The sequence below is a fragment of the Acomys minous genome (assembly GCF_964271855.1).
Source record: "Acomys minous genome assembly, chromosome: 11".
Classification (NCBI taxonomy): Eukaryota; Metazoa; Chordata; class Mammalia; order Rodentia; family Muridae; genus Acomys; species Acomys minous.
In genome coordinates, this window is record NC_140492.1 from 43,677,081 (window position 1) to 43,704,976 (window position 27,896).

Below are 27,896 nucleotides of genomic sequence, written 5' to 3' on the forward strand. Positions count from 1 at the left end.
GCTCCTCAACTGTGTAAGAGAAGAAAGGGAGCTGAGCAGCCACCTCCATGCATTCATGGTTCTCTGCTTCTTGGCTGTCAGTGCAACGTGGCCAGCAACTCAAATTCCTCCTGCTTTGATACCTTCCCACAATGGACTGTACTGTGGCACTGTGGGCCAAAAGAAGTCCTTTCTTCTTTAAGTGGCTTTCTTCAGGGTATTTTATCACAGCAACAGGGAACAATTTCTAAGACACCAACACAGAAGATGGTCTTGTTCTGGTTTTCCCCTCGGCAGATTCCCAGTCCTATCTAAACATAGCTGAAGCTTCCATTTGTTCTGCTAATGAAATATTTTTTGACAGATTCTTTGAGCTGTATCAAATGCAGTAGGAGATGGTGATTGGGCCCTTTGCTATATTGAGCCCCCCCCCCCACAAGCTCATGGTCCTATGTAATAGTGTTTTATTCCAACAAAGTCAAAGGTTTACTTTAAGAAAACTCAAGGAAAAGGACCATTTTAGAGATTCAAAGTTAATCAAAGACACAGAAGGTAAAAATCTAAACAAGCATCATCCACATCAGCAACACTGGGCATGCAGAATTCTTTGGAATTTCTCAGCACCTTGCCAACTGAATCAATTAAATGAAAAAAAAAGTTTTTATTTTGGAATTTAAAAAGCCTGAATCATGGAGAAAAGGTTATCCTCCAATAATTATCATGAATTACCTTCAAAGAAAGCTTTCAGACAAAGTATAGTTCTGAGCTGGAGACAGTTCTGACTGCACATACTGCTTTCCACTTAATCTGCATCTGCCTCCTCTCTCTGGGGTTACTCTTCCCTTGAAATGACTCACTGGGACAACTTGTTCCTTGTTAGTGGTCTGTATTCAGCCTTCTGGTCCCAGCATCCTGGCAGTCTAACTGCCCTAGCTCCTGTAGAACACTGCCCTGCCCTTTCTCCACCAGATCCTGAGCCTCCAGGGTTGATTCCAACCTGCTGAGCTTGGACAAACTAGCTCGTCTACCTGGAAATCAGTTGAGTATTGATGGTAAAGTGCAAGGACTGTCAACTGTCATTAATTAATTAAGTACTTAATTATGTTACCATTTATTCCTATTTTTAGACAATGTGTGGGAATACATATAATGCAATGATATATATGTATACACACACATATATATATACACATATGCATACAATACTTGCATGTGCGTGCATGCACATACATGTATGTGTGTGTGTGTGTGTGTGTGTGTGTGTGTGTGTGTGTGTGTGTGTTTGAAAGAAGGTTTCTCTCTGTCGCCCTGGATGTCCTGGAGTTCTCTTTGTAGACAAGGCTGGACTCCAACTCACATATATCCTCCTGTCTCTGCTTCCTGAGTGGTAGGATTTCAGGCATGTACCACCATGCCTGGCTGCAATATTATATTTTAAAAAGCAGTACAGTATCAGTTATATGAATAAAAATGTACAGAAATGATGGTCAGCATGTAGTGGTTCTTCTGATCCCATCCTATGTGCTGTGGATATGTTCATTCATTTATTCTTTTAGCAACTCCTTAAAGGAGGCATTATAATAAATGCCATTTTTCCAGATGAGGCAACTAAGGTGGTTGAGTCACTCACCACTTATAAACGGTAGTCAAGTGACCTGGGCTCAGAACTTCTGCTCTTAATCATATGTTTCATTGTCTCTACTATTTTCATCACTTACACAAGCAACTAAACTACTTATCTGTTTATAGTTTCTCATTTGAGGTAGAAGGTACTGGAATGTCTGAGTGGGGGGAAAGGGTTATATAATGAAACAGTGAGATAGTGCACATGCAGTGCTAGATCAGTTCCTGGCATACAGTAAACAGTAAGTTCCATTTATTACAATGATGCTTTATTATGTGTACAGTTACTAGGAGGAAACTGAAAAGATTTAGCAAATGATAATGCCATGAACTTGGTTACAGACCATGCAAGAATATAATGTGGATGCTAATACATATTCTTTAAATGATGGGAGTATTACTGAATACATGCTATAAGCCTTCCTGAATACTGATTTGGCACCCAAAGTAAAAGAATATAATAATAATAATATTTATTAGATATTAAGTATTCTGTCTTAATTACTTTTTAATCTTTTTTATTGCTGTGTCAAAACACCATGACCAAGGCAACTTACAAAAGAAAGCATTTAATTTGGGGCTCACAGTTTCAAAGGGTGTCCTTGACCATTGCTAGAGCAGTAGCTGGTAGCTTACATCTGATCCACAACTATAATAGAGAGAGAGAGAGCTAACTGGGAGTGGTGCGGGATTTTGAAACCTCAAAGGCCATCCCCAGTGATGCATCTCCTCCAACAAGGCCACACTTCCTAATTCTTCCCAAATAATTCCATTAACTAGGGGCCAAGCATTGTAATATATGAGAATATGGGAACCATGCTCATCCAAACTAGCACATTCCACTCTTTGGCACCCATAGGCTCGTGGTCACATCATCATGCAAAATGAATTTAATTTAACGTTAAGTCCCCAGACTTTTAGACTTTCACATCTCAATACAGTTTTAAAGTCCAAAGTTCAGAGCCCCTTCAGAGATTCAAGATAATTTCTTAACTGAAACCCTGTAAAATCAAACAGCAAATTACACACTTCTAACATGCATTAGCACAGAAAATACATTACCATTCCAAAGGGAAGAATTGGGGCATAGTGAAGACATACTGGACCAAAGCAAGACTTAAGTCCAGCAAGGCAAACTCAAAGTCCTGTAGCTTTATTTCCAAGGTCAAAGGGTTTAAGTGGCTCTACCATTCCAGCTTTGTTGACTGCAACACATTTCTCTCTCTTCTGTCTGTCTGTCTGTCTGTCCCCACTTCTGGTTTGCATCTCTCTTTGGTAGATACCCCATGGCTCTGGTATCTCCAACATCTTGGGGTCTTCAACACGGTGCAGGCTTCGCCTTAATAGATTTACACAATGGCCTCTTTGGGCCTCCCTTGCCACAAGCCTGGCCTCTGCAGCTTTCCTTAAACTTGGTGGATGATTGATTCTAAAACTCCTGTATCCTTCATGACTGTAAAGCTAGAACCATGTGATCAGGTCTTCCAGGTTCTGCTGCCTGCTGGGGATGGAACACTTCCTCTCTTTGAATTATATTTGCATAAGCCTTGATTTGTTGTTGCTCTATTAGGAACAGATGACTCTTTAGACCTTTGCATTTTACAAGTTGCAGGATTAGTGGGCAGGGGCTCACCCTAAGGGTGTGACTCCCTTTATTCCGTTTCTCTTTATGTCTTTCAGCACAAGCCATGGCTCCAATATTAAATTGCCTGGTGCTATTGTTCTTCTCAAAATGTACATTTTGTATTTCTTTTTGCCTGACTTGCTCTTTTTCATTGTAGATCTGCATAAGAACAATTAGTAGTCTTAGGGAGACAGAGGCAGGCAGATGACTGAGTTCAAGGCCAGCCTGGTCTACAAATCGAGACCAGGACAGTAAAGGATACACAGAGAAACCCTGTCTTAAAAAACAAACAAACAAACAAACAAAAAGAGTAATTACTAATAACCACATGACAGAGTCAATATAAGGCTGCCTTAAAATTTCCTCTGCTAGCAAAATTGGCCTAAAATTTTCCATTAGCTTCAGGCAGATTCTTAAGGGCAAAACCAGCCACATTCCTTGGCAAACTATAACCCGAATGGTCGCTATCCCAGTTTCTAATGTTACTCCCTCTCTCTGATAACTCCTGATCTGGCCTCCAGAGCCACACTGTTCTCGCACTACTGTCTTCCACGCTCCTACTGGGATAGCCATTAAGCTCTGCACCAGCCTTTGCCTGCTTACTAGTCAAAGTCTCAAAGTCTTCCACATCTCTCTTAGAAAATAGCATGGTCAGGCTCGTCACAGCAATAGCCCACTCTCTGGTGGCAACTTCTGTCTTAGTTACTTTTTTATTGCTCTGTTAAGGTATCAAGACCAACTTATATAAGAAACAGTCTAGGTGCCATACTGCTCCTAATGAGCGGGGCCTCCCCATAAATCAGCAATAAAGAAAAATGCCCTACAGCCTTGCCAGGCCAATCTTATGAAATCATTTTCCCAATTAAGATTCCCTCTTCCAACACATGTCTAGGCTTTGTAAGGTGGACAAAAATCAACTAGAAAAATGAGTAAGCTTTGGATCTAATTCATAGCGTAGTCCTGGCCCCTTCCTCTTTGAAACAGTACTTGCATATTACTTTCATAATTAAAAACAAAATTGAATTTAAGCTACTGTTGTATATTCATTACACACAATGATGGGCTTCATAAAGACATTTTCATCAGAGCGCAGCATCTCAACTCTTCCTTCATAGCCTCATCTGCCTTGCTCCTCCCTCCTTTGCTATTTCCTTCCTTCCCTCAAACTCTCTGCAACTTCCATATATATATATATATATATATATATATATTCGTGTGTGTGTGTGTGTGTGTGTGTGTGTGTGTGTTTTAGTTATATTTTCTATTGCTGTGATAAAACACCATGTCCAAAGTAACTTGTGGAGGGAAGAGTTTATTTGGCTTATGCTTCCACATCACTGTTCATCATCAAAGGAAGTCAGGATATGAACTCAAACAGGGCAGAAAACTGGAGGCAGGAGCTGATGCAGAGGCCAAAGAGTAGTGCTGCTTACTGGCCTCCTATGCTGCTTACTGGCCTCCTATGCTGCTTACTGGCCTCCTATGCTGCTTTCCTATAAAACCTAGAATCATCAGCTAGGGGTGGCTCCATTCATAATAGGTGGGTGCTCTCACATCAATCACTAATTAAGAAAATGCCCTATAGGCCTGCCTACAGCCTGATAGTATGGAAGCAATTTGTCAATTGAGGTTCTCTCCTCTCAGGCAATTCTACCTTGTGTCAAGTTGACGTAAAACTAGTCAGCACAGTATGATTTTATGTATATATGTCATACCATGCAATATTTGTCTGAGTTATTTTCTGCTTTCCATAATATGATGATTTCTAGCATTCATTTTCCTGCCAATGACATACTTTATGACTGAATAAAACTCTATTATGCATATATACCATATTTTCTTGACTCATTCATTTGTTGAGGCACATGTAGGCTACTTCCATAACCTGTATATAAGTGAAAAGCCCTCCAATACACGTGGCTGTACAAGTGTCTCTGTCATATGTTGACCTAGCATCCTTCAGGGACATGCCCAGGAGCTGTATAGCTGGATCGTATGGTACTACTCACCATAGTTTTTTTTTGAGGAATCTTCAAGCTTCCTTCTACCATGTTGCATCCATATATATTTCTATGTGCAGTGAATAAGGGTGCTTAGCAGGCTCTAATCTCGCAAGCTTTTCTTACTGTTTTCTAATGATAGCCATTCTCACTGGGATGAGACAGGATCTTAATGTAGCTTTAATTTGCATCTCTCCAACAGCTGAGAATGTTGAGTTTTTTTCATGCTTGTTGGCTGTTTGTACTTCACCTCTGAAGAACTGTCTCATTCGCCCATTTGTTGATTGGGTGTTTTCTCTGGCAGGTTTTTCAGTCCACTCTGGATGCTAGGTAATAATTCTGTTAGATGTAGAGTGGGCAGAAATTTTTCCAGTCCTATAGGTTGTTTCCTCAATTGATTATTGTCCTGAGCTTTTTAACTTTATTCAGATTAGTATGTAACAAGGATTTTTGTCTTCAGCCAAGCAGCACATTATTTGTATTTTTGGCACAGGCTTTTTCCTAATTCTATTTTGTTTATGCTAATATTAAAATTGTTTTCTATTCTTTGGAAAAAGGAACTGTAGCAAGTAGTGCCATATAACAGGAAAAAGCTATTTTAGCAAAAAGAACCTGATTGCACCATTATAGGCAGGATTCCAAAGGAAAAACTAGTAGATAATTAATGTGGACACAAATGTAATGTAACCCAAATTAAATGTAACCCAAACTAAAAGATCATCTTTTTTTTAGCTCTCTACAAGAAACCATAGAAGTAAAAAACTTAGATTGAGAGGAAAAATTAAAAAACATCCTATCCCATGGCAGACAAATATGAAACTTATTTACTACTGATGTAAGGTCATTTAAAATAAATTTATAATGAGTTTAAATAATAAGATCCTTTATTATGTGCTTCCCAGAATCTCTAAGGTATTCAAATATTAATACATGACCATCAGTAAAACACATTAAGTCTCCAAATATTTAATTTCTTTTATCTCCTTTAATGAAGTAAGAAGGGTCTCTAAATGCCCCCAAGTAGCCTGTGCTGAGTGAAAGGTTGCTGTGATGACCAAATAAAGGTTGTGACTGAATAGGGCCAAGAGTCAAGATAAAGGAGGACGGGCTTTGAAGCTGCAGCAGCTCTCAAGGACAAGAGATCTGAAAAGAAAACTCACAGGTAACTAGGCTACTTTTTAAAATTCTTTTTTGAGAAGTGAATATTCATTTTCTATTCTTAATGTTTTTAAATCACAGTGTAATTTTATTTTTCTTAAGCTAAATAATTATTGATCCTAATGCTTTGCTTTTCCTTTGCTGTGAAACACTGGCCATAAAGACCAAATTATGACAAAGCAATCAAGTAGGTTTTGACCAGTATATTTTAACTGTAAGAACCAAATTCAAAATAATATCCACATATCCTGAAAAATACAGTGAAATCAAAACCTCTGCTCTTTGGGATGTTGCTTACATTCTGGACTGTACAAATAATTCGTCTCAGCCGATCCGCAGGAGACTAAGCTGGTGGCATGTGGTGGGAGTCAATGTCCAATTTTAAATTAGTTAATTATTTATTTCCCAAAACAGAAGGACACTGATTCTCCACAAATACAGGATTCTGAGTTGGTTTACTTGAGAATCTGACCTGCACTTATGTAGTTCTGCAAAACCATGTGTTAGCGGCTATGCTTACATTCTTTTTGTGGTATAGAAATAGCTAAAACACACACACACACACACACACACACACACACACACACACACACACACACACACATACAATTAGGTTCTACGTTAGCTGTTGGCCTCTCAGACTTTGTTTAGCATAAAAGTTAACAAGTAAAACTTGCTTTCTTTTAGGACTAAACTGTTCCCAACTACACAATTATATTAACATGTTATTGTATCTAGAATCACAACACTAGTGATTTTTAATTTCATAAAAAGAATTGGTTCTGACAAAAATCAAAGAACTGGAAACAGTATTTTCTTTTGCAAGAAATGAAGCACATTATTTCTTTTTGAAAATTTTGATTTTTAGCAGCGATCTAGTCAGTGAAGAAATTCTTACTAATAGATCTTTTACACAGGATATGCAAACAATGCATTCACCTCCAGGACGGCTGCTGGTCTCCGTAAGGAACGGGTAAGCTGAGTGAACTCGGCTGCAGGAGCCTTCCAGTGACTGCGATATGCTCGCTTCGCTAACTGTCCAGTCACTTTCTAGCCTCACTCTGCTCTCAGATACCACAGGAGTCTCGGCTACTTCTTAGGGGCTGTGGGGCAGATCTAAAGGATGGACATTCTTTCAAGAATCTCGGAAAACAGCAGTCTCTGTGGAGTTCTTACTTTGAGGGGAGACATAAAACCATGGTTTCCAGTAAGGATCCTCTGCAGAGCTTTGTTCCCTAATTCAGAGTTTACGTTTAGCTCCCCAGGATGAAAATCCTCCTTCAGTCCCATTACCTGGATGTCTCCTTAGCCCACTATGCAGAGATTATTAATAATGTAGTGAGAATTGAATCATCAGATCGCCTATGTATTTTTGCTTACCCTACAGTAATCACTTATAATGCTATTGGCAAAAAAAGCAGTACATTGCTCAATGATCCAACCTCTGTTTTATTATACATTTCTTGTTTTCTTAATGCTGACCCAGAGCTCCTAATTCCCTGGCCTATACCTCACCCACCTGAGTCCCGGGAATGCAGGTAGAAGCCCTTGGCCCTGGCTTTACCTTCCAATCATGTGTAGCCCAGAACAGATGATGTAAGACAACACCTAGGTTGTACTTAATTGTGCTAAGCAGCGAGTCCTAAAATGCCCTTTAGCTCTAATCAACTGGTATCATCACAAAATTCCAGTTCACCCCAAGCGAATATGATTTTCAATAACATTAAAGTTATTGAGAAAAATCCCTCACTCCAAGTGAAACTGCATATGTTCCAAGTACTTTAACAGATTTTTTTCCCTCCTTAGACTGTATTACAGTATTCATTCAATAATTTGCTAAACTTTTGTTAAGATAAAGCACAGATCAGGCTGGGGCACATAACTATAGTTTCCACATTGGGGCTGCTGAGGCAGAGAAATCACAGGCCAGCATTCTGGACCCTGAACCCTACCACTCTTCTCCTCGTCTTAAAATCTTGGGTATTCTCAACCTTAAAGCACTGTATAAGGTAGCTCCTTGGGCAGACATGCTCTGCCTTGGGTACCTTATTGTCAGTCCTAATCGTGACTTTGAGTTGCGGTAGTACACGCTCGACTTCTAGACTCCATTCTGCAGCATCTGTCGTAGATTCCAAAATATCTTCCTGTTTGGCAGACTCGTTTGTGTCCTAAGAAAGGAAAGATATCACAAGATTTGGAGTTTATAAAAAGAACTGGAAAAATCTTGAAGCATTTAGGCAGCACTTCACAATTCAAACTGAACATAGTAATGTTAAAATTATAGTGCATTAGAAATTCTTGTCTGTCCTTCTACCTAGCTTGCAAGAAAATTTTGTAGAATAACAAAAATAAGCATTAAAAATGAGATAAATATATGGTCTGACCATTTTACAAAAGCCAATGCTTTGGAAATATCAGATTGAACTCAATGATTTTACCAAATAGACACACCATTTAGGAATTTTAACTGGCATCAGCAAAGAAATACAAATACTCATAATTGAATTTATAATACAGAAACATAAATGCAAAACATGAAAGGAAAAACAGAGACACAATTTGAGACAGAAAATGTTTATTGGCAAACTATATATTCATAATTAGAATGATGTTTTTGCTAGGTCAAAGTATAGGGCATGTTAAAATGGGACACAGCAGAGACATGCTTGATCTACAAAGGGGAGAGAGAGGCCGTTGGCTTCTGTCCTTGAGTAACAAATTCAGTTCATGGCTGTTGAATCACAGAAGGAAAAGCTCCCCTAGCTCTGCTTTCCTCAGCATTTAATAGCATGAATCTAAAAACATAGGGAATGTACAGATTAATGATTTAAAAATAAAGCCCAAAGCATTAACTTTGGAAGCAATTTTTCTCTTTAAACTCCCTTGATCAATTATAAGTGATTCTAAAGAAAAATATAAATATTTATGCATAATAAGAGATACAAGAAGCATAAACAGCTAAATACATGAACCTTATATCAATTTGAATTGAAAATCTGTAAAATAATTTTCATTTTAATTTAAAATGTTTACTGTACCAAGTGATCATCACATGTGTGTGCATGTGTGTATTGTGTGTGTGTGTGTGTGTGCATCTGTGTATGTATGTGAACCTGCTGCTTATACATACAGATGTGGAGGCCAGGGGTTGGCATGGCGTATCTTAACTTTATCGTTTTCTACTTATTTTTTTGATTTTGAGACTTATTTTGCATTGAACCTAGAGCTCACTGTTCTGGCTAGGCTAGCTGGCCAGGGAGCTTCCAGAAACTATGCTTCCACTCTCCAACACAAGGCTTATACTGGTTTAGCACCATACCTGAGTTTTACATGGATGCTGAGATCCAACTTAGGTCTAATTCTTGAATAACAAGAACCTTACCCTGTGAGCCATCTTCCCATCCCCTTGTGAAATGTGTTGGTGGTTGTTATATGTATGTATTATAGGTTATGTATGTGTTCGTGTGCACATGTGTGCATGTGCACTGTTTGTCTTCCGCCACCATTCAGTCTCAGACTGACCTGGAGCTCACCCACTGGGATAGGCTGGCTGATGGGCGAGGCCCAGGGATCTGTGTAACTCTGCTCCTCCGAGCTGGTGTTACAGATGTGAACTGCAGCCCCTGGCCTTTTTGTGTGGGTGCAGGGACTCTCAACCCAGAGTCCTATAACCCAGAGAAGTATATACTTCTCAACCCAGATCTTTATGTTTGCATGGAAAGTACTTTACTGATTGAGTCATGGCCCCATCCCCATTAAGTGACAGGGTTGAGACAGTGAAGGCATCAGAAATTGCTGGATATTAGGAAACTATTATTTCTAGAAGTATGACTTGATATGGTGATAATATTAAAAAGGCACTTCATATGCTAGGTTTTTACAGATGAGCTGAATAATGTCTGAAATTTACCTTAAAATATTTTGGAAAAAAAAAAGTAAGCTTAGCTAAAACATGCCTGAGAAAGTATTAATAACTTAAAACAGGCAATGCTGCATAGGGCATTATCCAATTCCAATTTTGTTATGTTTAAAGTGCTCTGTAATATAAAATTCAACAGTAAACACTATGTAAACATAAAACTTTAAAAACTATGTAAACATCATAGTGAAATTACACTCTCAATGTGAATTTTATGCAGTGAAAGACATTCCTTAAGCATCTAACTCTAAGCGGATTGCCTTGTAGGGCTCTGCACATTTGTGGGAGTCAAGGTTTCTGTTACTGAGCTCACCTATGAGCCTGTGGCGTGGCTGACAGAGCTACACGTCTCCTACCTATTAGCAAGTGCAGATAGACCCAGAGCCTTAAAGAGAGTGGATATTGCTTTTATACTTCTATCCCCATTATCTTAGGATGGATAACTAATGTGTGTGTGTATACTTTATTATGTACATTCTGCATTTATTCAGTTCCATTTCATTTAGAAGGCCTCAAAGCACTTTACAAAAAAACTATAAGTATTCATCAAAACAAAATACAGCATCTAAGTGAAAACAGCTCAAGATTGAATCTCAGGCATCATAGTGCCCACGTAAATATTGGACCCTTTGTTTTGAGCACTTATGAGAATGCTGGATGATGGATCGTGGGGCAGCGCAGGAGCTCTGAGCTCCATGGCTGGGAAGTATAGGAGTCAGGGTTGCAATGCTCACAAAGCAGACACACGTGAAGTCAACGAGAGCACGAGTCACGGCGAGGATGGAGAGTGCCTTTCACAGTGAAAGGCTGGCAAGGACTATCATTTGAATTTGCACTGGCACTCCGAATACGCATGCCCTTGGAAGAGCATCATGTGCACACTCACTCGCACAGCTGGCTACCTGGCCTGGATCACACAGACCTGAACTCGGACTAGTTCGCTTGCACCAAATAGGTTAAAGTAGCAGGAGTGGTGGAAGTGAGGCTGTTTGCACTGAGGACCATAAGAATACAAGCCTTAACCATGTGGAACTCTGTGGGATACACACGCTGCTCCTGCCAGGGTTAAAGGCCCCACATCACCATTCCACAAAGTCAAATGGAAAAGAAAGGACCTGTCTTCTCCGTAGCATGTCGGTCTGGTTCTCAATAGAATGTACATGTTTTCACTGACACAAAAATGCCTGTATTATGGAGCCATCATTAGAATAACTGAAGCCACGTATGGTAGATTAACCTGAAGCCTGTGCTGTACACTCATTCCTGCCTCTTCTCCTTGGCCACTTTCCAAAAAGGTGAATTCTAGAATCACCAAGAATGACATCTCCTCAGCTGCACTCTCTTTGGGCCAGAACAAGGATTTCCAACTGTGAATAATATCCTCAGTTCTCCCCCGCCCCCCACCCCCGAGGAGTGGCCTTGTATGACTAAGAGCCAGAATCTGAATTTGTAGGATAAAGACCAAACATTGCTTTAGAATACTCAACTACACATGCACTTTAACATGGGCCCTTAAAAAAAAGTTGTCATATTTAGCTCTCTTCTGCACTCATCTGCTAGTTCCTGCCTGAAATGTCCTAAGATAGTGTAATACAGGAGCGCCACCAGTTTTACTCATTCAGCCTATACGGAATTCATCACAGGAACAGCCCAGTGGCTGAGGAGAGAATGCCACCAGAGCACCAGGCTTGGGAGAGGGCCACGAACTCCTCAGCTTCCACTTCCACATCTGCATGCTTACTCCTCACTCCTCACTCAGCATCTCCTCACATCTGGTAGCTGCGCACACTAACTATCAAAGCAAATCACGTAAAAACTCTGTACCGTGCTGGGTTAGACACCATTGCTTTTCATTTAACAAATGGTATTTTATGTGTGGCTACTAGTAAAAGACAAAATTGCTGTTGTGATATGATCACAATGTTGTGTCCTTCTCTGAAGCAATATTAACTTAGATCAAGCTTGGCTCCCAGGAGACTGGTTTTCCAGTTACTGCTATGAAAGAGGCAATTACAAGCTCTAAAGGCACTGGCTATCTAGTAGTTTTCCTTACAATTAATTAGCTTAACCAATAATTTCTTAAATTCATAAGAATATTCAAGGCAAGAACCCAGGTACAACGCATGGTTTGGAAAGATGAAAGATTTTAATTCCTGCCTGTAAGGAGTTTACAGCTACTCAGGAAACATTTGAGGTCAGCTAATGGGAGTGAAATTTGGTCTCAGGTAAAAGGAGGACTGATGAGGTGAGAAATGATCCTCACTATGAAAAGTAGAATCAAAGATAATAGTCAAAACCATCCCGTAAAGTAACCATGGGCTCCAATAGTGAGGGGCAAGATCAAAGTCAGTTCAGAGATCAAACAGTGTTAATAGTCTTTGCTGAGCCTTGTGACAGTAAGTAGTCTCTCTGTCCCAGGTAATATTAACAAGACAAGATGGTTAAACATGTAAAGAGAGAATATATATAACACACCCATATGTGTATGTTCTCGAAGTGTAAATGTATGCAATATAAACACATACATATAAACATGTAACAGCCTATGGATAAACTTAAATGCAACTTAAGAGTTCAATTCATACACTTTGCAAGATAAACTTCAAGTAGAGTTAACTGCCAAGATTAAATAGTCCTCCCCCAGTGTGGTACACAAGTCTGTAATCCCAACACTCAGGCTGGCAGATAAAACAGAATTATAAGTCTGAGGACAGCCTGTGCTACAGAGCAAGCTCGAGGCCAGCCTGCTCTATATGAGTCTTTGTCCAAAATAAAAAAGAAATTAAATAGTCCCAAGATTCTATCAAGGGAACAGAGCTATCTTGAGAGTCATAAAAGTACATTGTACATGATAAAATAGCAGACCTCAAATGCCACCTCTTATCACTTGAGTTTTAACTTTCTGTTGACCCTTCCCCACTGCTCCTTAATATAAAGCTACCAATTTATGCATTTACATTTCTTAATATTTTATTTCATGCTTTGACATTTTCCATATCGGATATTACCATGTGTAACTATACCCATGAGGTTAACACCTGTCATTCATGTTTCTATTTGTTACTTTTGTTCTTTTCTCTCATCATCATGTGATGTTTACAGAGCATAATAAACGAGGGAAGAATCTACTTTTTTCTCCATATTCATATCCCATTATGTCACTTTTAACCAAAATATTCAACTTTTGTCACTGATTGACATTGTTTCATATATGAATATTGCCACATATTTGACTTATCTCATGGATCCTAAACTAGTCTATTTTTCTGTTACTAAGCCAGCCATAGGCGCCCCAATTTACATATAAAACACAATAGTTCTATGTACCCTTCATCCAGATGCCAAAATGACAGGATCTTACATACACTAAGGGCAATGAAAGAATAGAGGGTGTAATGTTTATATCTAGATGCTGTTAATTAGAGATATTTTCACATTTCCTCCCACTGTACTATTTTGTGCTTTAATTTACAGGAAATATACTATATTCATTTCTTAAACAATAAAAATTGAAGCTTTTTTCTGCCTAGACATACATGCACATAGATTGTGGCAACAATAAAATTTTGGTCAGGCTTCAATATGTTTGGCCACTTTGTTCTCACACTGCCCCTCCCCCAATACACACACACACACACACACACATACACACACACACACACACACACACACACACACACAATTTCTTTTAATTCAATCTCCTCTCTCTCTCTCTCTCTCTCTCTCTCTCTCTCTCTCTCTCTGTGTGTGTGTGTGTGTGTGTGTGTGTGTGAAGGCGCCTGTGTGGGAGCAGGGTATACCTAGTTAACTAACTTTTAAAGTAAGATGAAATACAGGTGGGGCATATTTTAGTGCTTAAAATGAGAAGAGAAGAAGTGTGTTTTATGGCAATAGTGAGATTTAAATTCCTCCTTATGAAGATGTAGAGCAGCAGAGGAGAAAGTCAGGTGTTTACAGTGATGAAAATAGCATAAGCCAGATACTGAAATAGGAATGAACACGGCTTGTAAAAACCACAATGAGAAGAGAGATCAGGGCTTAGAGAGGAGAACAGTGCCTGAAAATCTAGGTCACAAAATGTGAGCTCTGTCCTTTGGGCCAGGGAAGGGACAGAACTACAAGTGAGGTATGATGACTTCATCCACTTAGCAGATAAATGTTTATTTGGTGCCCACTACTGCCACACGCTGTGCTAGCCCAGGGAACAGTGAATACAACAAAACCCTTCCTGCCGAAGCATTCTAGTTCTGCTTCATAAAGATGTGTCGTAGGTTTGTGGGTCACAGGGTGGGACGGGGTGTCACTGAGGAGGGAGAGTCGCATAGAGATGAGGACTTTAAATAAAAGACTAAACCAGAAGGGTGGCATGGAAGGGCAGGGGATGGTGGTTCAGCCTGTGAAATGCAGGCCACAAGTTTAACACTGCTCCCCCACGCCAGAAGCCTGGTAACAAAGGCCAGCCATGGTGGCATGTGCTTTGATCTCAGCACTGAGGAGGCAGAGATGGATAGTCTCACTGCCCAGCCCACCTGGCTTACGTGTGAGTAAACAATAGCAGACATTATCTCAGAAAACAAGGAGGTTAACATGTGAAGAATGACAGCCTGTTATCCTCCACAGACATGGGCAAAGACATCCACTCCCCCTCCACACACACATGCATCTACACACACACACACACACACACACACACACACACACAAGCACACACACATACACACACACACACACACACACACACACCACACCACACCACACATGCGCACACAAGGTTAGATACATGAACAGTTGCTAAATTGCAAATTGAAGCTTGATCAAAACTTTATTGTTTCACAGTCTATATACATGAACTTGTAGGCAGAATTTTAAAAAGCCTCAAAGGTTATTGGAAGCAGAATAATCTTATAAAAGTCAGGCATTGGTATTCAAATGCAGGAGCAGGGTGACAATATTTTGGAAAAGGGCAGGGGTAGGACTGAAGATAAGTACAGAAGACCATTAAATCTGTTTTAAGGTTCAGACAGGTGATAGAGAACAGGGCCTTGAAATACTGCTGAAAGGATGAAAATGAGACACACTTCAAAGGCAGCATCCGCGTGTCATGGTGACTACATAGATGTAGTCTCAGGTGAGAATGAATCAGTCAGATAGCCAAATCGCCAATGTTTTCTAGCAGTGAGTCACGAAGAGGGCTCTCCGGCCCCTGGATACTCCATAAAGAGCAGCGAGCAGAGGTCTAAAAACACACCCATCTTACGGGCACCCATTTACTATACTCAATTATGCAATCAATATTTACTCCTAGTGTTGACTCAGGAAACATAACTTGTCCATTTATATAAGGACAGTTTGCAAATGATACCTGAAAAACAAACACAGTATTTTTTTTTCAGTAAATTTTCATGTGTTGTTTCTGAAAAAGAAACCATATGACAGAAAAGGCAGTCTGGTGACCGCCAAAATCCATGTGACAGGTTATGAGAGTAAAGCTATGGCATCACCAGGTTTCGTAGGTTACACTGAAATGCCAGCTTACTGATAATTTGTCCCCTTTGTATGCTTCTTATTAAACACAACAGCAATAGAAAGAGCTGTTGCATCAAGGGAGTAACTAACAAGCGCCTTGTCAGTCTTCCTACTGCGCACACAAATGGGGTAAATGATTCCAGCCTTTAGGAACTCTAGGAAAGGTGAACATTTTTACAAAACAAGAAACACAGCAAGCGCCTGAGCTGTGCCAGCACCACGCCAGGTGCAGACTGTCCACAAGTTAAGTTATATTAATCTCAAAAGAAGCCTGGGAGGAATTGTGTCCCCACATTATAGATAAGAAAGCAGCGTCAAGGAGAGGTTAATTAACTTGCTAGGGTCTTGTGACTAGAACATACACAGTCAGGAATTTTCATCAAAGGCTATTTCGGTCGTTGCATCTACCTTTAAGGCGTGGACTTGCAGCTAAGCGAAGACCTTGAAAAGTCCTTGTTCCCTATTCTTGCTAAGTCTGCGAGGACCGAGATGGAAATAAGGATGTCTATTCAAGTGTGGATCCAAAAGCTAACTAAAGATCAAGCGAACTGTCTTTTCCACCCAGCAAGACCTGCCGCTTGAGCCTTCTCTGAGAGAGGGAAGCTGGCCTTTCTTCTCTAGCCCACATTCCCTGTTCTCCCGTGGATGCAAAACTGATGGGGTGGTACAGGTTAGCTGCCAGAGAAATGAAAGCATTTACATAAAGTCCCATCGCAGTCAGATGTGAGGCATTTTAATACTTCCTCTGGCAAAATACCAACCGCAGACTTTTCTCACAACACAGCCAGCCCTACCACTCAAATCAGTGGTTTAGAAAAGGAGAGGAATGGCTCCTTCGTGCTGGCAACAGGATTGATGGTAGGCTACGAGACGAGCTATGTTGTGAAGCAGGGTCCCTCCGCACCCCCCAGTACTACTCATGTTTTACAACAGAGATCCCCCGATGCTACTCAGAAAGCACATCTTATTGAGAAGGAAGGTATAAGGTAAAGTAAAATAAAGAAAATTCAAATGACTTATAGCATTCAGCAGGCAAATCCATCTCTAACCCTGTGTTGATTACAACACAGCAGACCTGTCTGGATGACAGTCTAAAACTAAAGTGCGGTTCCCATTTAAGGCCTTAGTTTTACTTCCTTTCTTTCCGCTTTTGCTTTTTAGGCTAAAAAGTCTCTTATTCTTGGTACAATGAAGTTTTTTTTTTCCTTCTTCTTTCTTTTCCTGTCCTTTTTTTTTTTTTTTTTTTTTTTTTGCTAAGTAATTAAAAACCAATTGTGTTTAAGGCTTTTGAGAGACTTGGTTTTATGCTGCATAACTCAGGATTGGGTTTCTAAAACCCCAAATTTAGCAGCTCAAGGAAGAATAGTATCTATGGCATGTTTGAAAAAAATGTTTTGAAATGAAGTGATGGGCATTTAAAAATAGAATTGAGCAGAACACGCATTGCTCTCGCTCATCTCTTTTTCACTAGGGCTGGGGCGTGAGAGTGCCACATCTGCATTATGCAGACAGAACACTGTAGCTGCGACTCTGTAGGGCTCACAATAGGAATGCCTGCAAAGCCACCAGGAATGTATTCGCAGCTTTCCCCAAGGACAAGTGTGACATGGGAACACAATGACCGGCAAACCTCACGGACACCTTGCCACCAGAAACTGCCCTTCCCACTCCTATTGTCTCTCATCTGAACATGGACTGCAGGTCCTTCACTTTCAACAGCTCCTGCCCGTAGAACTCCAACAGGGCACTGGCGTCGTCCATCAGGTGGGTTTAGCTAAATCTCAGTCTCACTATGACATTAGAGAATGTGGAAATTTGTGGTCCAACCTCAAAGCCAGATACCAATTCATAAGGTTCTCCTTCTATGAAAGGTTATCTCCAAATTCAGATAACTAACCAAAGATGAAATTTTGGAAAATCATCTACCCCTCATTAATTGTGGCTGTTTCCTGAAAAGTAAGCTTACAAGTTCATAATCTGGGACAGGAAGTTATACGGGAAACTCAGACACTAAGAATGACTTTTAAGACATTGTCTTCAATCTGAAAATAAACACATGCTCTAGTAGCACACCTCCTCCCAAACAAATCAACTTCCTAACTGTCAGCATTAGCCACCCACAGGAGGAGCCTTCACTCTCTCTAGGGCTTGGGAGAGATGCCTGCTGTGCAGTGATTTGCTTAGGCAGTCCTTTACAAGCTATGCCCATGGGAGGATAGTAATTCCATATGTATTCTTCCAGATAGTGGGTGCAGGTTTCAAAATATTGTGGTACTAAAGAAGATGGGTCTCAAGCTGCAGGGAATGTGAGCAGCAGATGGCTTCCTGCTGTCTGCTCCTCAGGTTGTCCCACCTTCTAGGCAGCATGCCTCCTGGGACTCCAGCACCCCTCCCCAGGCTCTCTGCCCTGCATCACAACTAGACTCTTTCCTCGGCCCTGTTCTTCTTTTTGCGCCTTCAACACCATCATTCTAACTGACTGAGCATCTTGCCTCTAAACTGTCTTCACTGACTGCTTCTTGAGAACATGGTCCATGACATGTCACTCTCATTGGCCTTTCTTCTTGCTTCATCTTATCAAGGCTCAGAAAAACACTGACATTTTCCCAATTCTTGGAATTGTGCTGCTTAGCATACTTTCAGGGTCTAGGCTTCACTTCACTTAATGAAAGGAACCCTCTCTCTCCCTCTCTCTCTCTCTCTCTCTCTCTCTCTCTCTCTCTCTCTCTCTCTCTCTTTCATATATGGTACGCAGAAGCAACAACAACTATTGAAAAGATTTTTTCTCTATGAAGACTAAATTATACCTTGCCTACAAAATTTCATATATATTATATACCCAACACATGTTCATTCAGTATTATTGATTATTGAATAGCTTCCACACACCAGGCAGAGTTTGAAAAGCACAGTAATGAGCTCCTGCTGGAGAGGAATGTGCATTCTGCAGTTGAGACAGACAATAAACAGGTCAGTAATCACTATAATAGAATACTGGCTCTCTTTAAAAAAGACAGGGTGAGAAGATACAGAATGACATTGGAAGCATCCACTGTTTTAAAGCCACAAATAAAGATGGCTTGCTGTCACCCACGCCTTCCTGGGCTTGCAGTCACATACATGTTTAGTGCATTGGTTTCCTGGATGTCATGTAGACCAGCAACCTCACTGAAAGGGTATTTCTATTGTGTTGGGAGCCCACCTGCTACATTAAATATAAGATATTAAATCTATATTACTAACCTGCACAGCAGTTCTATCTTGGGGAAAGAACAGCCTGAGCCATTAGAAGCTGGAGTCCGTCACAGCTGTCCCAGGCAGATGGCTTTAGTGGGCAATATGATAAGCCTGCCAGGTTTCTCAAAATATGAAAGGGTTTTTTCTGTCTCATTAGTACTTCATGGTTGACCATCCACAAACACCTGGTGTTCAGACTTCTTCCTCCCATGAAAATGTCACAGAGTTTTAATTCCAAAGGATATATATTATATAATCTTTGCCAAATTGAGATAACATTTAAATAATTTATAAGACCCCATATAGGAGGAAAACCCTTTCTTCATATGCCCTGATTTAAGTGACAAATTAAATTAGTGGCAGACGCAAATTAGGTTACTTTTGTTCTTCTCAAGATCCAAACTATTTGTTCAAAGGGAATTCCATCTTCACAGACTATTTACTCTATCAATTGACATCAACAACATAAATGAGTTTCTAAGAATAACTGTGAATTCATCTCTACTGTGTTCTCCTTATTTTTAGAAGCGAGTGTCCATATCATCTCTAGCACACACATCAAATGAGCACATACCACAGTGCACTTGCTCCAGGCCCAGGTAAGAATCACACCATATTTAAACTTTGCCAAACCTATTATGAGGTGGAAGAGGAAAAGACCTGGACTATGAGGACATATTTTAAACTAAGGTAGTATAATTTCTTTACTTAAATTTTTTTAAGTACCTTGAAGTTATAAATGTCAATGTTTATATTTAGAAAAATAAGACAACAACTATATAAATACCTCAAAAGAGTAAAAAGTATCTTAAAATAATCTGAATACTAAAAATGATCTGAAAAATATAAGGCATAAATAAATAACTGGAGCTTATTTGGATACAACATTATTTTATAGAATTTTAATCAATAGATAAAAATACTTTCATTTAGAGAGAAATGGGAGAAATTGGGGGACTTAATTAGGGAGGGGGAGAAAAGTCAAAGCATAAGGAGACAAAGGGAGGAGGGAGTATAAGAGTGTTTATTATACTGCCAAGGGAGGGAAGAAACCAATAGTCCTACCAGACGGGAAGCCTGTGAACCACAACAGTGACCAACATGGCAAGCGATGCCTAAACATGCCACAGTGGCACGCAGGTCTCGGCAGTAATCAGTAGCTTTCAACTTGGATTCAAGACCCACACAACAGGGAAGAAATCATGCCTGATACTGGAAACCTAGCCAACTCCCTGGGGTTAGTGAGGTCATTAATCTTAGAGGAGAACCTACTACTGCCAACTTTCTAGGCCAGCATAAGTTCTAAGTAAACTCCAAGTACTTCCTTATCCCACAGCTAAGTGTAGCTCCCAACCCTCACCAAAGAAGTTTCTCTTTACAACAGACAAAGACCATTACAGAAAACCACAACCAATCAAAGTGCAGAGAACAGCCGATCAGCGTGTCAGCCCCTGTGGATACATCTACAACAGAATTCCTGCACCTGTGGCTGAAGGAATGCTGCAGAGAAGAAACATGGAGATCGTAAGAGCCAGAGGACTAGGAAGTCTGTTGTGAGATGTTTTCTAGAAAGGACAGAGAAGCTTCATTCATGGCACAACAATATTCAATTATATGGCCACCTAAATAAGACCCAAACAAGGACAACACCAATAGACATGCTAAAGGGGAGAGAGGAAATCTCACAGGCCTTCACCCCTCGACAAAGAGCTACAGGAAACTAAGGGACATTAAAAGCAGCAAGGGTCTCACCCCAGGGAGGGAGGAGGCCCCCTATTGGTTATTCAGTATTAAGCGGCCATCCCTGAAATAGTTTACATACAAGCGACACTTAATAAACTCAGAAGGTTGTGTTTATACATGTGTGTATGTGTGTGTGTGTGTGTGTGTGTGTGTGTGTGTGTGTGTGTGTAAAACAATAGCAATTAAAATAAAAAGAGGACAAGGATTTCAAAGGCAGCTAGAGAGGGGAGACATGGGAGGAGTTGAAGGAAGAAAAATAAATAGAGGTAAATAACACAATTATATTTTAACTTAAAAAATTAAAAGCAAGTTTATAGTATATTCATTTATTTAAAAAGTATTTATTCAATACTTTGTGCTTTATATCATGAGAAATATAAAGAAGAGCAATTATCCCTGTCATGAGGAAACTCACAAATCAGAGATGTGAGGGGAACATAGGAAAGACTGAGAATGATTTTAGCCAGCATATAGAAAACACTTTCTCTGTGATAGATGCTATTCTTATAATGCTTTCCATCTAACTTTTTAATCAGAAATCTTGTGAACAGTTTAACATTTTCCAAGAAGCTTAGAAATTTGCCCAATGTTAGAATCCTAGTAAAGTACTAAGGTTATGCAATATACTTGGAACAATATTGCATTCTATTTTAAGTTGGGACACACACACATACATATACATGCACACACACATGCACACACTGGTGATAACTATAAAGAAATCATCTTGGGGAGCCCAAGAAGTTTTCATATGAAATAAAAACTAAATCCAAGCTTGCTTTGAGGATTCAGACATGAAAATAGCGGACAATAAGAATATATTGCATGTATACTTTTTTGAGGTGCATAGGTATATACTTTATTGAAATATAATATACATATAGAAATGCAAAAAATGCCACAAGTACATTTGAAATAACTCATTGGCAGTAAGTATGCTCTCATAGATAAGATTTATTTCATAATCAAAACAGAGGGAAAAACCGTCTTAAAGCAGTGCCTGACAATGCCATAGAATTTATTTTTACTTCATAGAAATACAATTTAAGTATTTTCCTACAAACAAAAATCATCCACTCCTGGTCTAGTTCAATGGGAAATAACTTGAAACAGAACAATTTATAGCTTTCCATAATTAAAAATGCCATCCAGCAAATAACATTTTCCGTTTGCCCTAGAGGCAGTGTGTTGGCTTCCACAGGCAAGAGGCAGCATCACTCATCCTACTGGATTTTAATGTTTGTTATAATTGTAACATTTTATATATAGGAAAACAATTTTCATAACTATTTTTCAAGGAGCACACAAAATAATGTCTGGGAAATGGCCTCTGCTCATTAGATTTCTAGCAGAACACGAAGGCCGACTGCTTGCTGATTCCTTGTTTAGGCAATGACACTTACCAAGCGATAGGTCTGGGCCTTTAAAACGTTGAGATCAATAAAGTTTTCTTCATTATCCGTCTCCTCTTCCTTTGAAAAATAAGAATATTTTAAATTTATAAAAAAACTATCATGTAAATATAGATTTCTAAATACATAATATCCTAAGCTATGCTAAGCTTAATATGACTGACTCAGTAAAGCATATTTAAAAGCCTAATAAATATGCATAAAGTAGGGCACACAATTATTAACAGCTCATATGTTCTTTGAAGTTTTGATGGTGCCATTTAAAAGAACCTGTTTCTGCAGACACTGAAAAAAAGGAGGGAAAAAAGAGGGAAGAGCAGGAGTAATTGCTACAGTTCATTGATAAACATAAAAATAGAAAAATAGGCTCAAGTGACACATATGAAATAGTAGAATTTTATATAATTCTGAGCAAAAAGACTGAAATGAAAGAAAAAAGAGAAAGCTGAAAGACACAAGCACTTTCATTTGTTCCTCTTGAAAATAAATGCTTATTCATTTGTTTGCTATCTACCTCTGTGTCTGTGTATACTACATGTGCTCCAGGGCTCACAGGAAGAGGAGAAGGACGGATGCTGGGAAGAGCAGCAAGGTTATTACCCACTGAGCCACGTCTCCAGCACTAAAGATGCACTTTCCCCACTGTGTGAGAAGCACACTGGGTGCTAAGCTTGTTAAGGTAATGAATTAAGTAATGTTTGGTGTACAAACCCTCGCATTCATTTAAAAGGACAATGCTGAGAGGTTCCAAGCTGGCCCTCATCTGAGAGCTGTTGGTTGTGGGGGTGTGGGTAGAGCACGACCCTTTGAGATTCAATCTGCTTTATATACAGAAAGTAAGCAGGAGGGTCTATTAGCATATAAAACACCACAGGCTGCTTCTTCTCTTCAAATGTCATTGTGGTTACAAGTAACATAGTGCATAAAAGTAATTTAACCAGAATATCTCAATCTTTTGGACACTGGACATCATAATAATGCCAACAAAACTTAGTCTTAAGTCATGTGATCTTGTAAACAAAACCACAAACAAAACAATCAAAACGTGAGAGTCAGCTAGCAAGCATTTCCATAAGTGGGACTGTTCAAAGCTGCAGTGGGAGATTTCAAAGATAACCCTTACCTTCAGACTTGAGAAATGTGAGCCAGTGGTCTCAAAATGTGGTTGTGTGACATTAGTACCACCTGGGAATTTTTTGAATGAAAATTCTAAGGTCCTGTCCCAGATCTATTCCACTAAGGTGAAGACTTGAGAACTCTGCCCTAAGCCTTGGAGACCTGGAAACAATTCAGCAACACACAAGACAGTACAGACACACTCTACACCCTTGGGTGATATTTGTTTTTCTTAAAGTGGGGAATAAAGTGGGGCACAGAATTGAGTTGTTAATTATATATTAAGTCAAGTAAATATTTATACTTCTGAAAAGTGGCTTAGGTGTATTCTCTGTACTACTTCCCAGTCTGAATAATTCATTAAAACGCCAACAACTCAGTGCTGTTAGAAGGAACAAGGTTATAACACCATTGCCATGACCTCATCAGTACTGTTTGCACTATGATGCAGAGGATGCCTGTATTCTATTGAACACTAACAGGACAGAGCTTTAATAGTAGACACTAACACGAGCCAATATCCACTATATGGTCATGTTTCTCTCAAGCCAGAACTCACAGGTTCAGGAATTGTGGGGTGCAAATATAAGTGGTACCATTACTTCTAATTAGTCATTAGCAAAATCTTTGCTTCTGGTTCCTTTCTTATTCTGGTAGGCTACAGGTCTTCCTTCCAAACAGAAGAACACTTCCTCTAGAAGACATAATGATTGCTCTACCGAGCTGTGCGCTAAGAACACTATTTGGGTTCTCTGGGCTCCTCACACTTCTGAACCAACAGGCCAGAGAAGAGTCACTATGCTGGCTGGAATGATGGATCCTGACCCAGGGGAACTTACACTACCATTACAGTGGAAGAATGACAGAGGATGTCTAGAAAACAGGCGATCCTCCAATGTTTCTTTTAGTACTGCCATACTCCGTGATTATGGTCAATGGAAAACTACAATGACCTAATCCAGACAACACTTCTGATGTCCCAGACCCTTTAGGAATGAAGGTTGGCTCACCCACTATTAACTGAGGTGCTCAAGGCAAAAGGAATACAGAACAGGTAGTGAATAAAGGTAATATATAATAATTTTTAGCTATGTAACTACTTATAAAAATAAGGATTATTTTGCCATGCATATTTCTTCCATATTGGTTTGCAAATACAATTTTCTTTACTTTTTAAATTACTTTTCATAAAATATAATGTACTTTGACTGCTCCATACAGTTAAGCAGAATTGTGATCCTGCTACTGCCTTTATTTAGAGATTAAATGCAATTTAAATGATACCAAGCTAACAAAGGATGAAGAAAGGTAGCTAATTCTATGTGTCAATTTGATTGGGCATGGGATGCTGAGATAATTTATTAAATATTAGTTATAATGTGTCTTTGTGGATAGCTCTAGGTGAAATAAATGTTCGGATCAATGAGTTGAGTAGAACAGACTGTGTTTTCCAAGGTGGGTATGCTCCATCCCATTTGAAAAGTCTCAACAGGATGAGCACACTAACAGATTTTACTGTCTGTGCCTTTCTTTAAACCAGTCCTTTTCATGCCTGGGGTGGAAAATTCATGCCTGAGGCATTGCTCTGCCTGAGGTCTTCACATTCACGCTGGAACTATACCATAGTTCCATATCTCTCTTGGGGTCTAGCTTGTCAAGAGCAGAAGCCCAGAGCTAAGCAACTCAGTTCCATATACAAACTTTCTGTGAGCTGAGCCTGTAGTGCAGACCTGGGATTCTGGTTAATTGGGAGGCTGAGGTGGAGATGTCCAAAGTTGAAGGCCTCCCTAGGCCACATGTGTTCCAGGTCAGCTTAACCCTGAGTTAAGAACCTTACAGCCTAGGTCAGAAAGGCACTGCAGCTCAGCTCAGGGGAGAATATGCACATGGTATGTGTGAGGCTTTGGTTTCAATCCAATTTCCAGCACTTCAGGGAAGAAAACAAAACAACAAAACTCTGTAAAGGCGTGTGTGTGTGTGTGTGTGTGTGTGTGTGTGTGTGTGTGTGTGTGTACGCGCGTGCGCACACTCATGCACCATATTGGTCCTCCTTCTTAGAGAATCTAGACTAACAAAGAGAAAAAGAACTTGGTAAATATTATGCAGAGAACACTCAAAGGGAATTTAAACATAAATGGGCTCAGAAGAAATGCTTTAAAATAAGTTAGGATTCCCAATGATTTATCTCAATAACTCAGAAAGCAAAATTTCCTCCCATTTCCTTGCTTAATTTGTACTTTAATTCCCTTCCTGCTTGTTACTAAAGATATGCTCATATAAAGTGAGAACACTCTGCATCAATATCAATTTTAAAAACTAATTACCAGTGTGACGTACTTTGATTTGGCACTTTCTAGCTGAAGGCCCCTCATTTCTATAAGAACACAGGTTTGTCAAATTATTTTCACCATCCTTGACCCACCCAAATACCTCCAAAACAGCATCAGTGGGTATCTTACTAGGTTTTGTTGGTGCTGACCAGCTTTCCTTAGCAAGGGTGGCAGCAGAAGGAAGGGGGGGGGCGGTCTCAGAGTAATAGGAGGAGGAGGAAGAAAGGAAAGGAACACAGCAAGAAGCTCGACAAAGCACCAGCAAAGAGCTCTGCAGGCAGCTGCTCTGAGGAGGACCTGCAGTTTGGCCTTCACCCCCTGGGCTGGAAGAAGGGTATAAAGTGGTTGCTGTCTAGTTTATTTTCCTAATTTCATGAACACAATAATGCAACTTTGAACTATAAAAGATTCATAGGAAAAAATTAGCTAAGATTTTGAAAAGTTACATAATACCCTGAGAGATTCTATAGTCAAATAGCAAAATCCTGACATTTTGCTCCAAACAATGCAAGGTGGGCCGGGGCCGTGAAAGTGGGCAAGTGGAACAGCTTCTGTCTTAACTTACCCTCCTGATGACAGAGGTTTTTCCTTTCCTTTGACTTACTAGTACTTTTGAGTGACAACACTGAAGTTAAATGTTGGTAGACCAGGACCAGGTATTATTAAAAAGACAATGGAAATATGCAAGTAAATGGAGAAATTAGAATATATGAAAACTTTATTTTTGATCCCGAATGAAACGTCTACTGAACAATAAAGTCTAAACCTCTTTAAATGTCCAAATTCCTTTTTGGTTTTATCTGAAGCTACACCCTACCCACTTCCAGAAGCTCTGGTTTTCTCAAAGTTCCTGGGTTATGCACAGCTCTTGCCTGCATCCGTGCTTTGGAATATGCCATAACAGAGCTATCTCCTGCCTGCTACCCAACAGAATAGCTGCATGAGAACTGATGACTAGATGTTCTGCCTGCCTTTCAAATCTTATCATGTTAAAAATATTTGTTTTAAGCTGACTAGCTTTATAGTGGTCTAGGTTGAGAACCAGAGGCCATCCTGGGCTACAGAATGTTCTAGGTCAGTCTGGCCAGTGAGAGTCAGCATTGGGGGCTAAAAAAGTAGAGTCACGTATTTTAATATGATTAAAAGTAACCTTTATACTTTTAATAAAATATACATTAAAATTCTTGAAAATACAAAGAAATATTAAACAGAATTATACATAATTATTCTACCCATTTATAACAAACATTAATATACTGGTGTTTTTACATCTTTTACATAGTCATGATGATACTAATTTTATAAAATAAAGCACAAATTTGTCATTCTCATATCACTAATGTCTATAAATAAGTCATATCATCTATATAATATTCTGTTTAGATAAGTCCAAATTTATTTAATGGTTGTTTATTAACTTGTAATATTAAGATAATTCAGCAACTAGCAACTTTATAGCTTATACTAGCTTATTTAAGCTAAAATATGGAATGGATTATCTACTGATTAAAAAACGTGAAATGTTTGTGACGGTAAAACACAACAAAAGTTCTTCCCCCACCATGTGCATGCATGCAGTTCAGATCATGTGGACACACTCTAAAGTACTCTGAGAAGGAATCACCTGAGAAAAGCTCTGTGGCTTCTACTGACTTTCTAGGCTGATCTGCTATAGAAAACTGGTCATTTGGCTTCATTCCACAGAGAGAAATTTAAACATGCAAAGTATGTAGATGGAGCCAAACAAGCTATGTAATGTTGGCCACTTAAAAGCATCTTAACAAAATTCCAGCAAGGTGGTATTCATTCTAATTTAGAAAAATAAAGGAATTCCTTAAAAACAAATAGTATTCATAGCAAGCAGAATGCACTAATTATATCTTAGGGCATCCTGAAAATTTTATGTTTTGTTACAATACCATCTTGCTATGTAGCCCAAGTCTTGAAACACTGGCCTTGAATTTGAGACTCTAATCTCTGACTTCTAAAACCTGGAATCAAATGTGTACGTCGCTAAGTGTTATTTTTCTGTTTTAAATTATTTGTTAGCTACGGTTTTTCAAGATCATGCATGGTTGTTAATAAAACATTATTCATGTAACTAGTGATATATATATGATGGGAGAAGAACTTATGTTTTGCTTTCCCAAAGGTTCTAAACCTCTTCTAAATTTACTAAAGGCCATGAACACTAACTTAAGCAAAGGCCTAAAGGACTGACAATGGCAC

General features: G+C 39.4%; 2 protein-coding genes across 2 annotated transcripts in view; one reads left to right on the forward strand and one right to left on the reverse strand.

Annotated features, from left to right (window-relative positions):
• IFT57 (intraflagellar transport 57) overlaps window positions 1-27,896 on the reverse strand; it is a 55,626-nt gene that overhangs the window by 20,899 nt on the left and 6,831 nt on the right. Inside the window, exons 5-6 of the mRNA XM_084801990.1 lie at window positions 22,213-22,281; window positions 8,430-8,552 (exon numbers count right to left, since the gene is read on the reverse strand). Of these exons, the coding sequence (XP_084658116.1) occupies window positions 8,430-8,552; window positions 22,213-22,281 (192 nt within the window). The remainder of the gene's footprint in view (window positions 1-8,429; window positions 8,553-22,212; window positions 22,282-27,896) is intronic.
• The window catches only part of HHLA2 (HHLA2 member of B7 family), a 165,975-nt gene continuing 142,561 nt past the window's right edge, over window positions 4,483-27,896 (forward strand). Inside the window, exons 1-2 of the mRNA XM_084801988.1 lie at window positions 4,483-6,388; window positions 22,768-24,404. The gene's annotated coding sequence lies outside the window, so the exon portion shown is untranslated. The remainder of the gene's footprint in view (window positions 6,389-22,767; window positions 24,405-27,896) is intronic.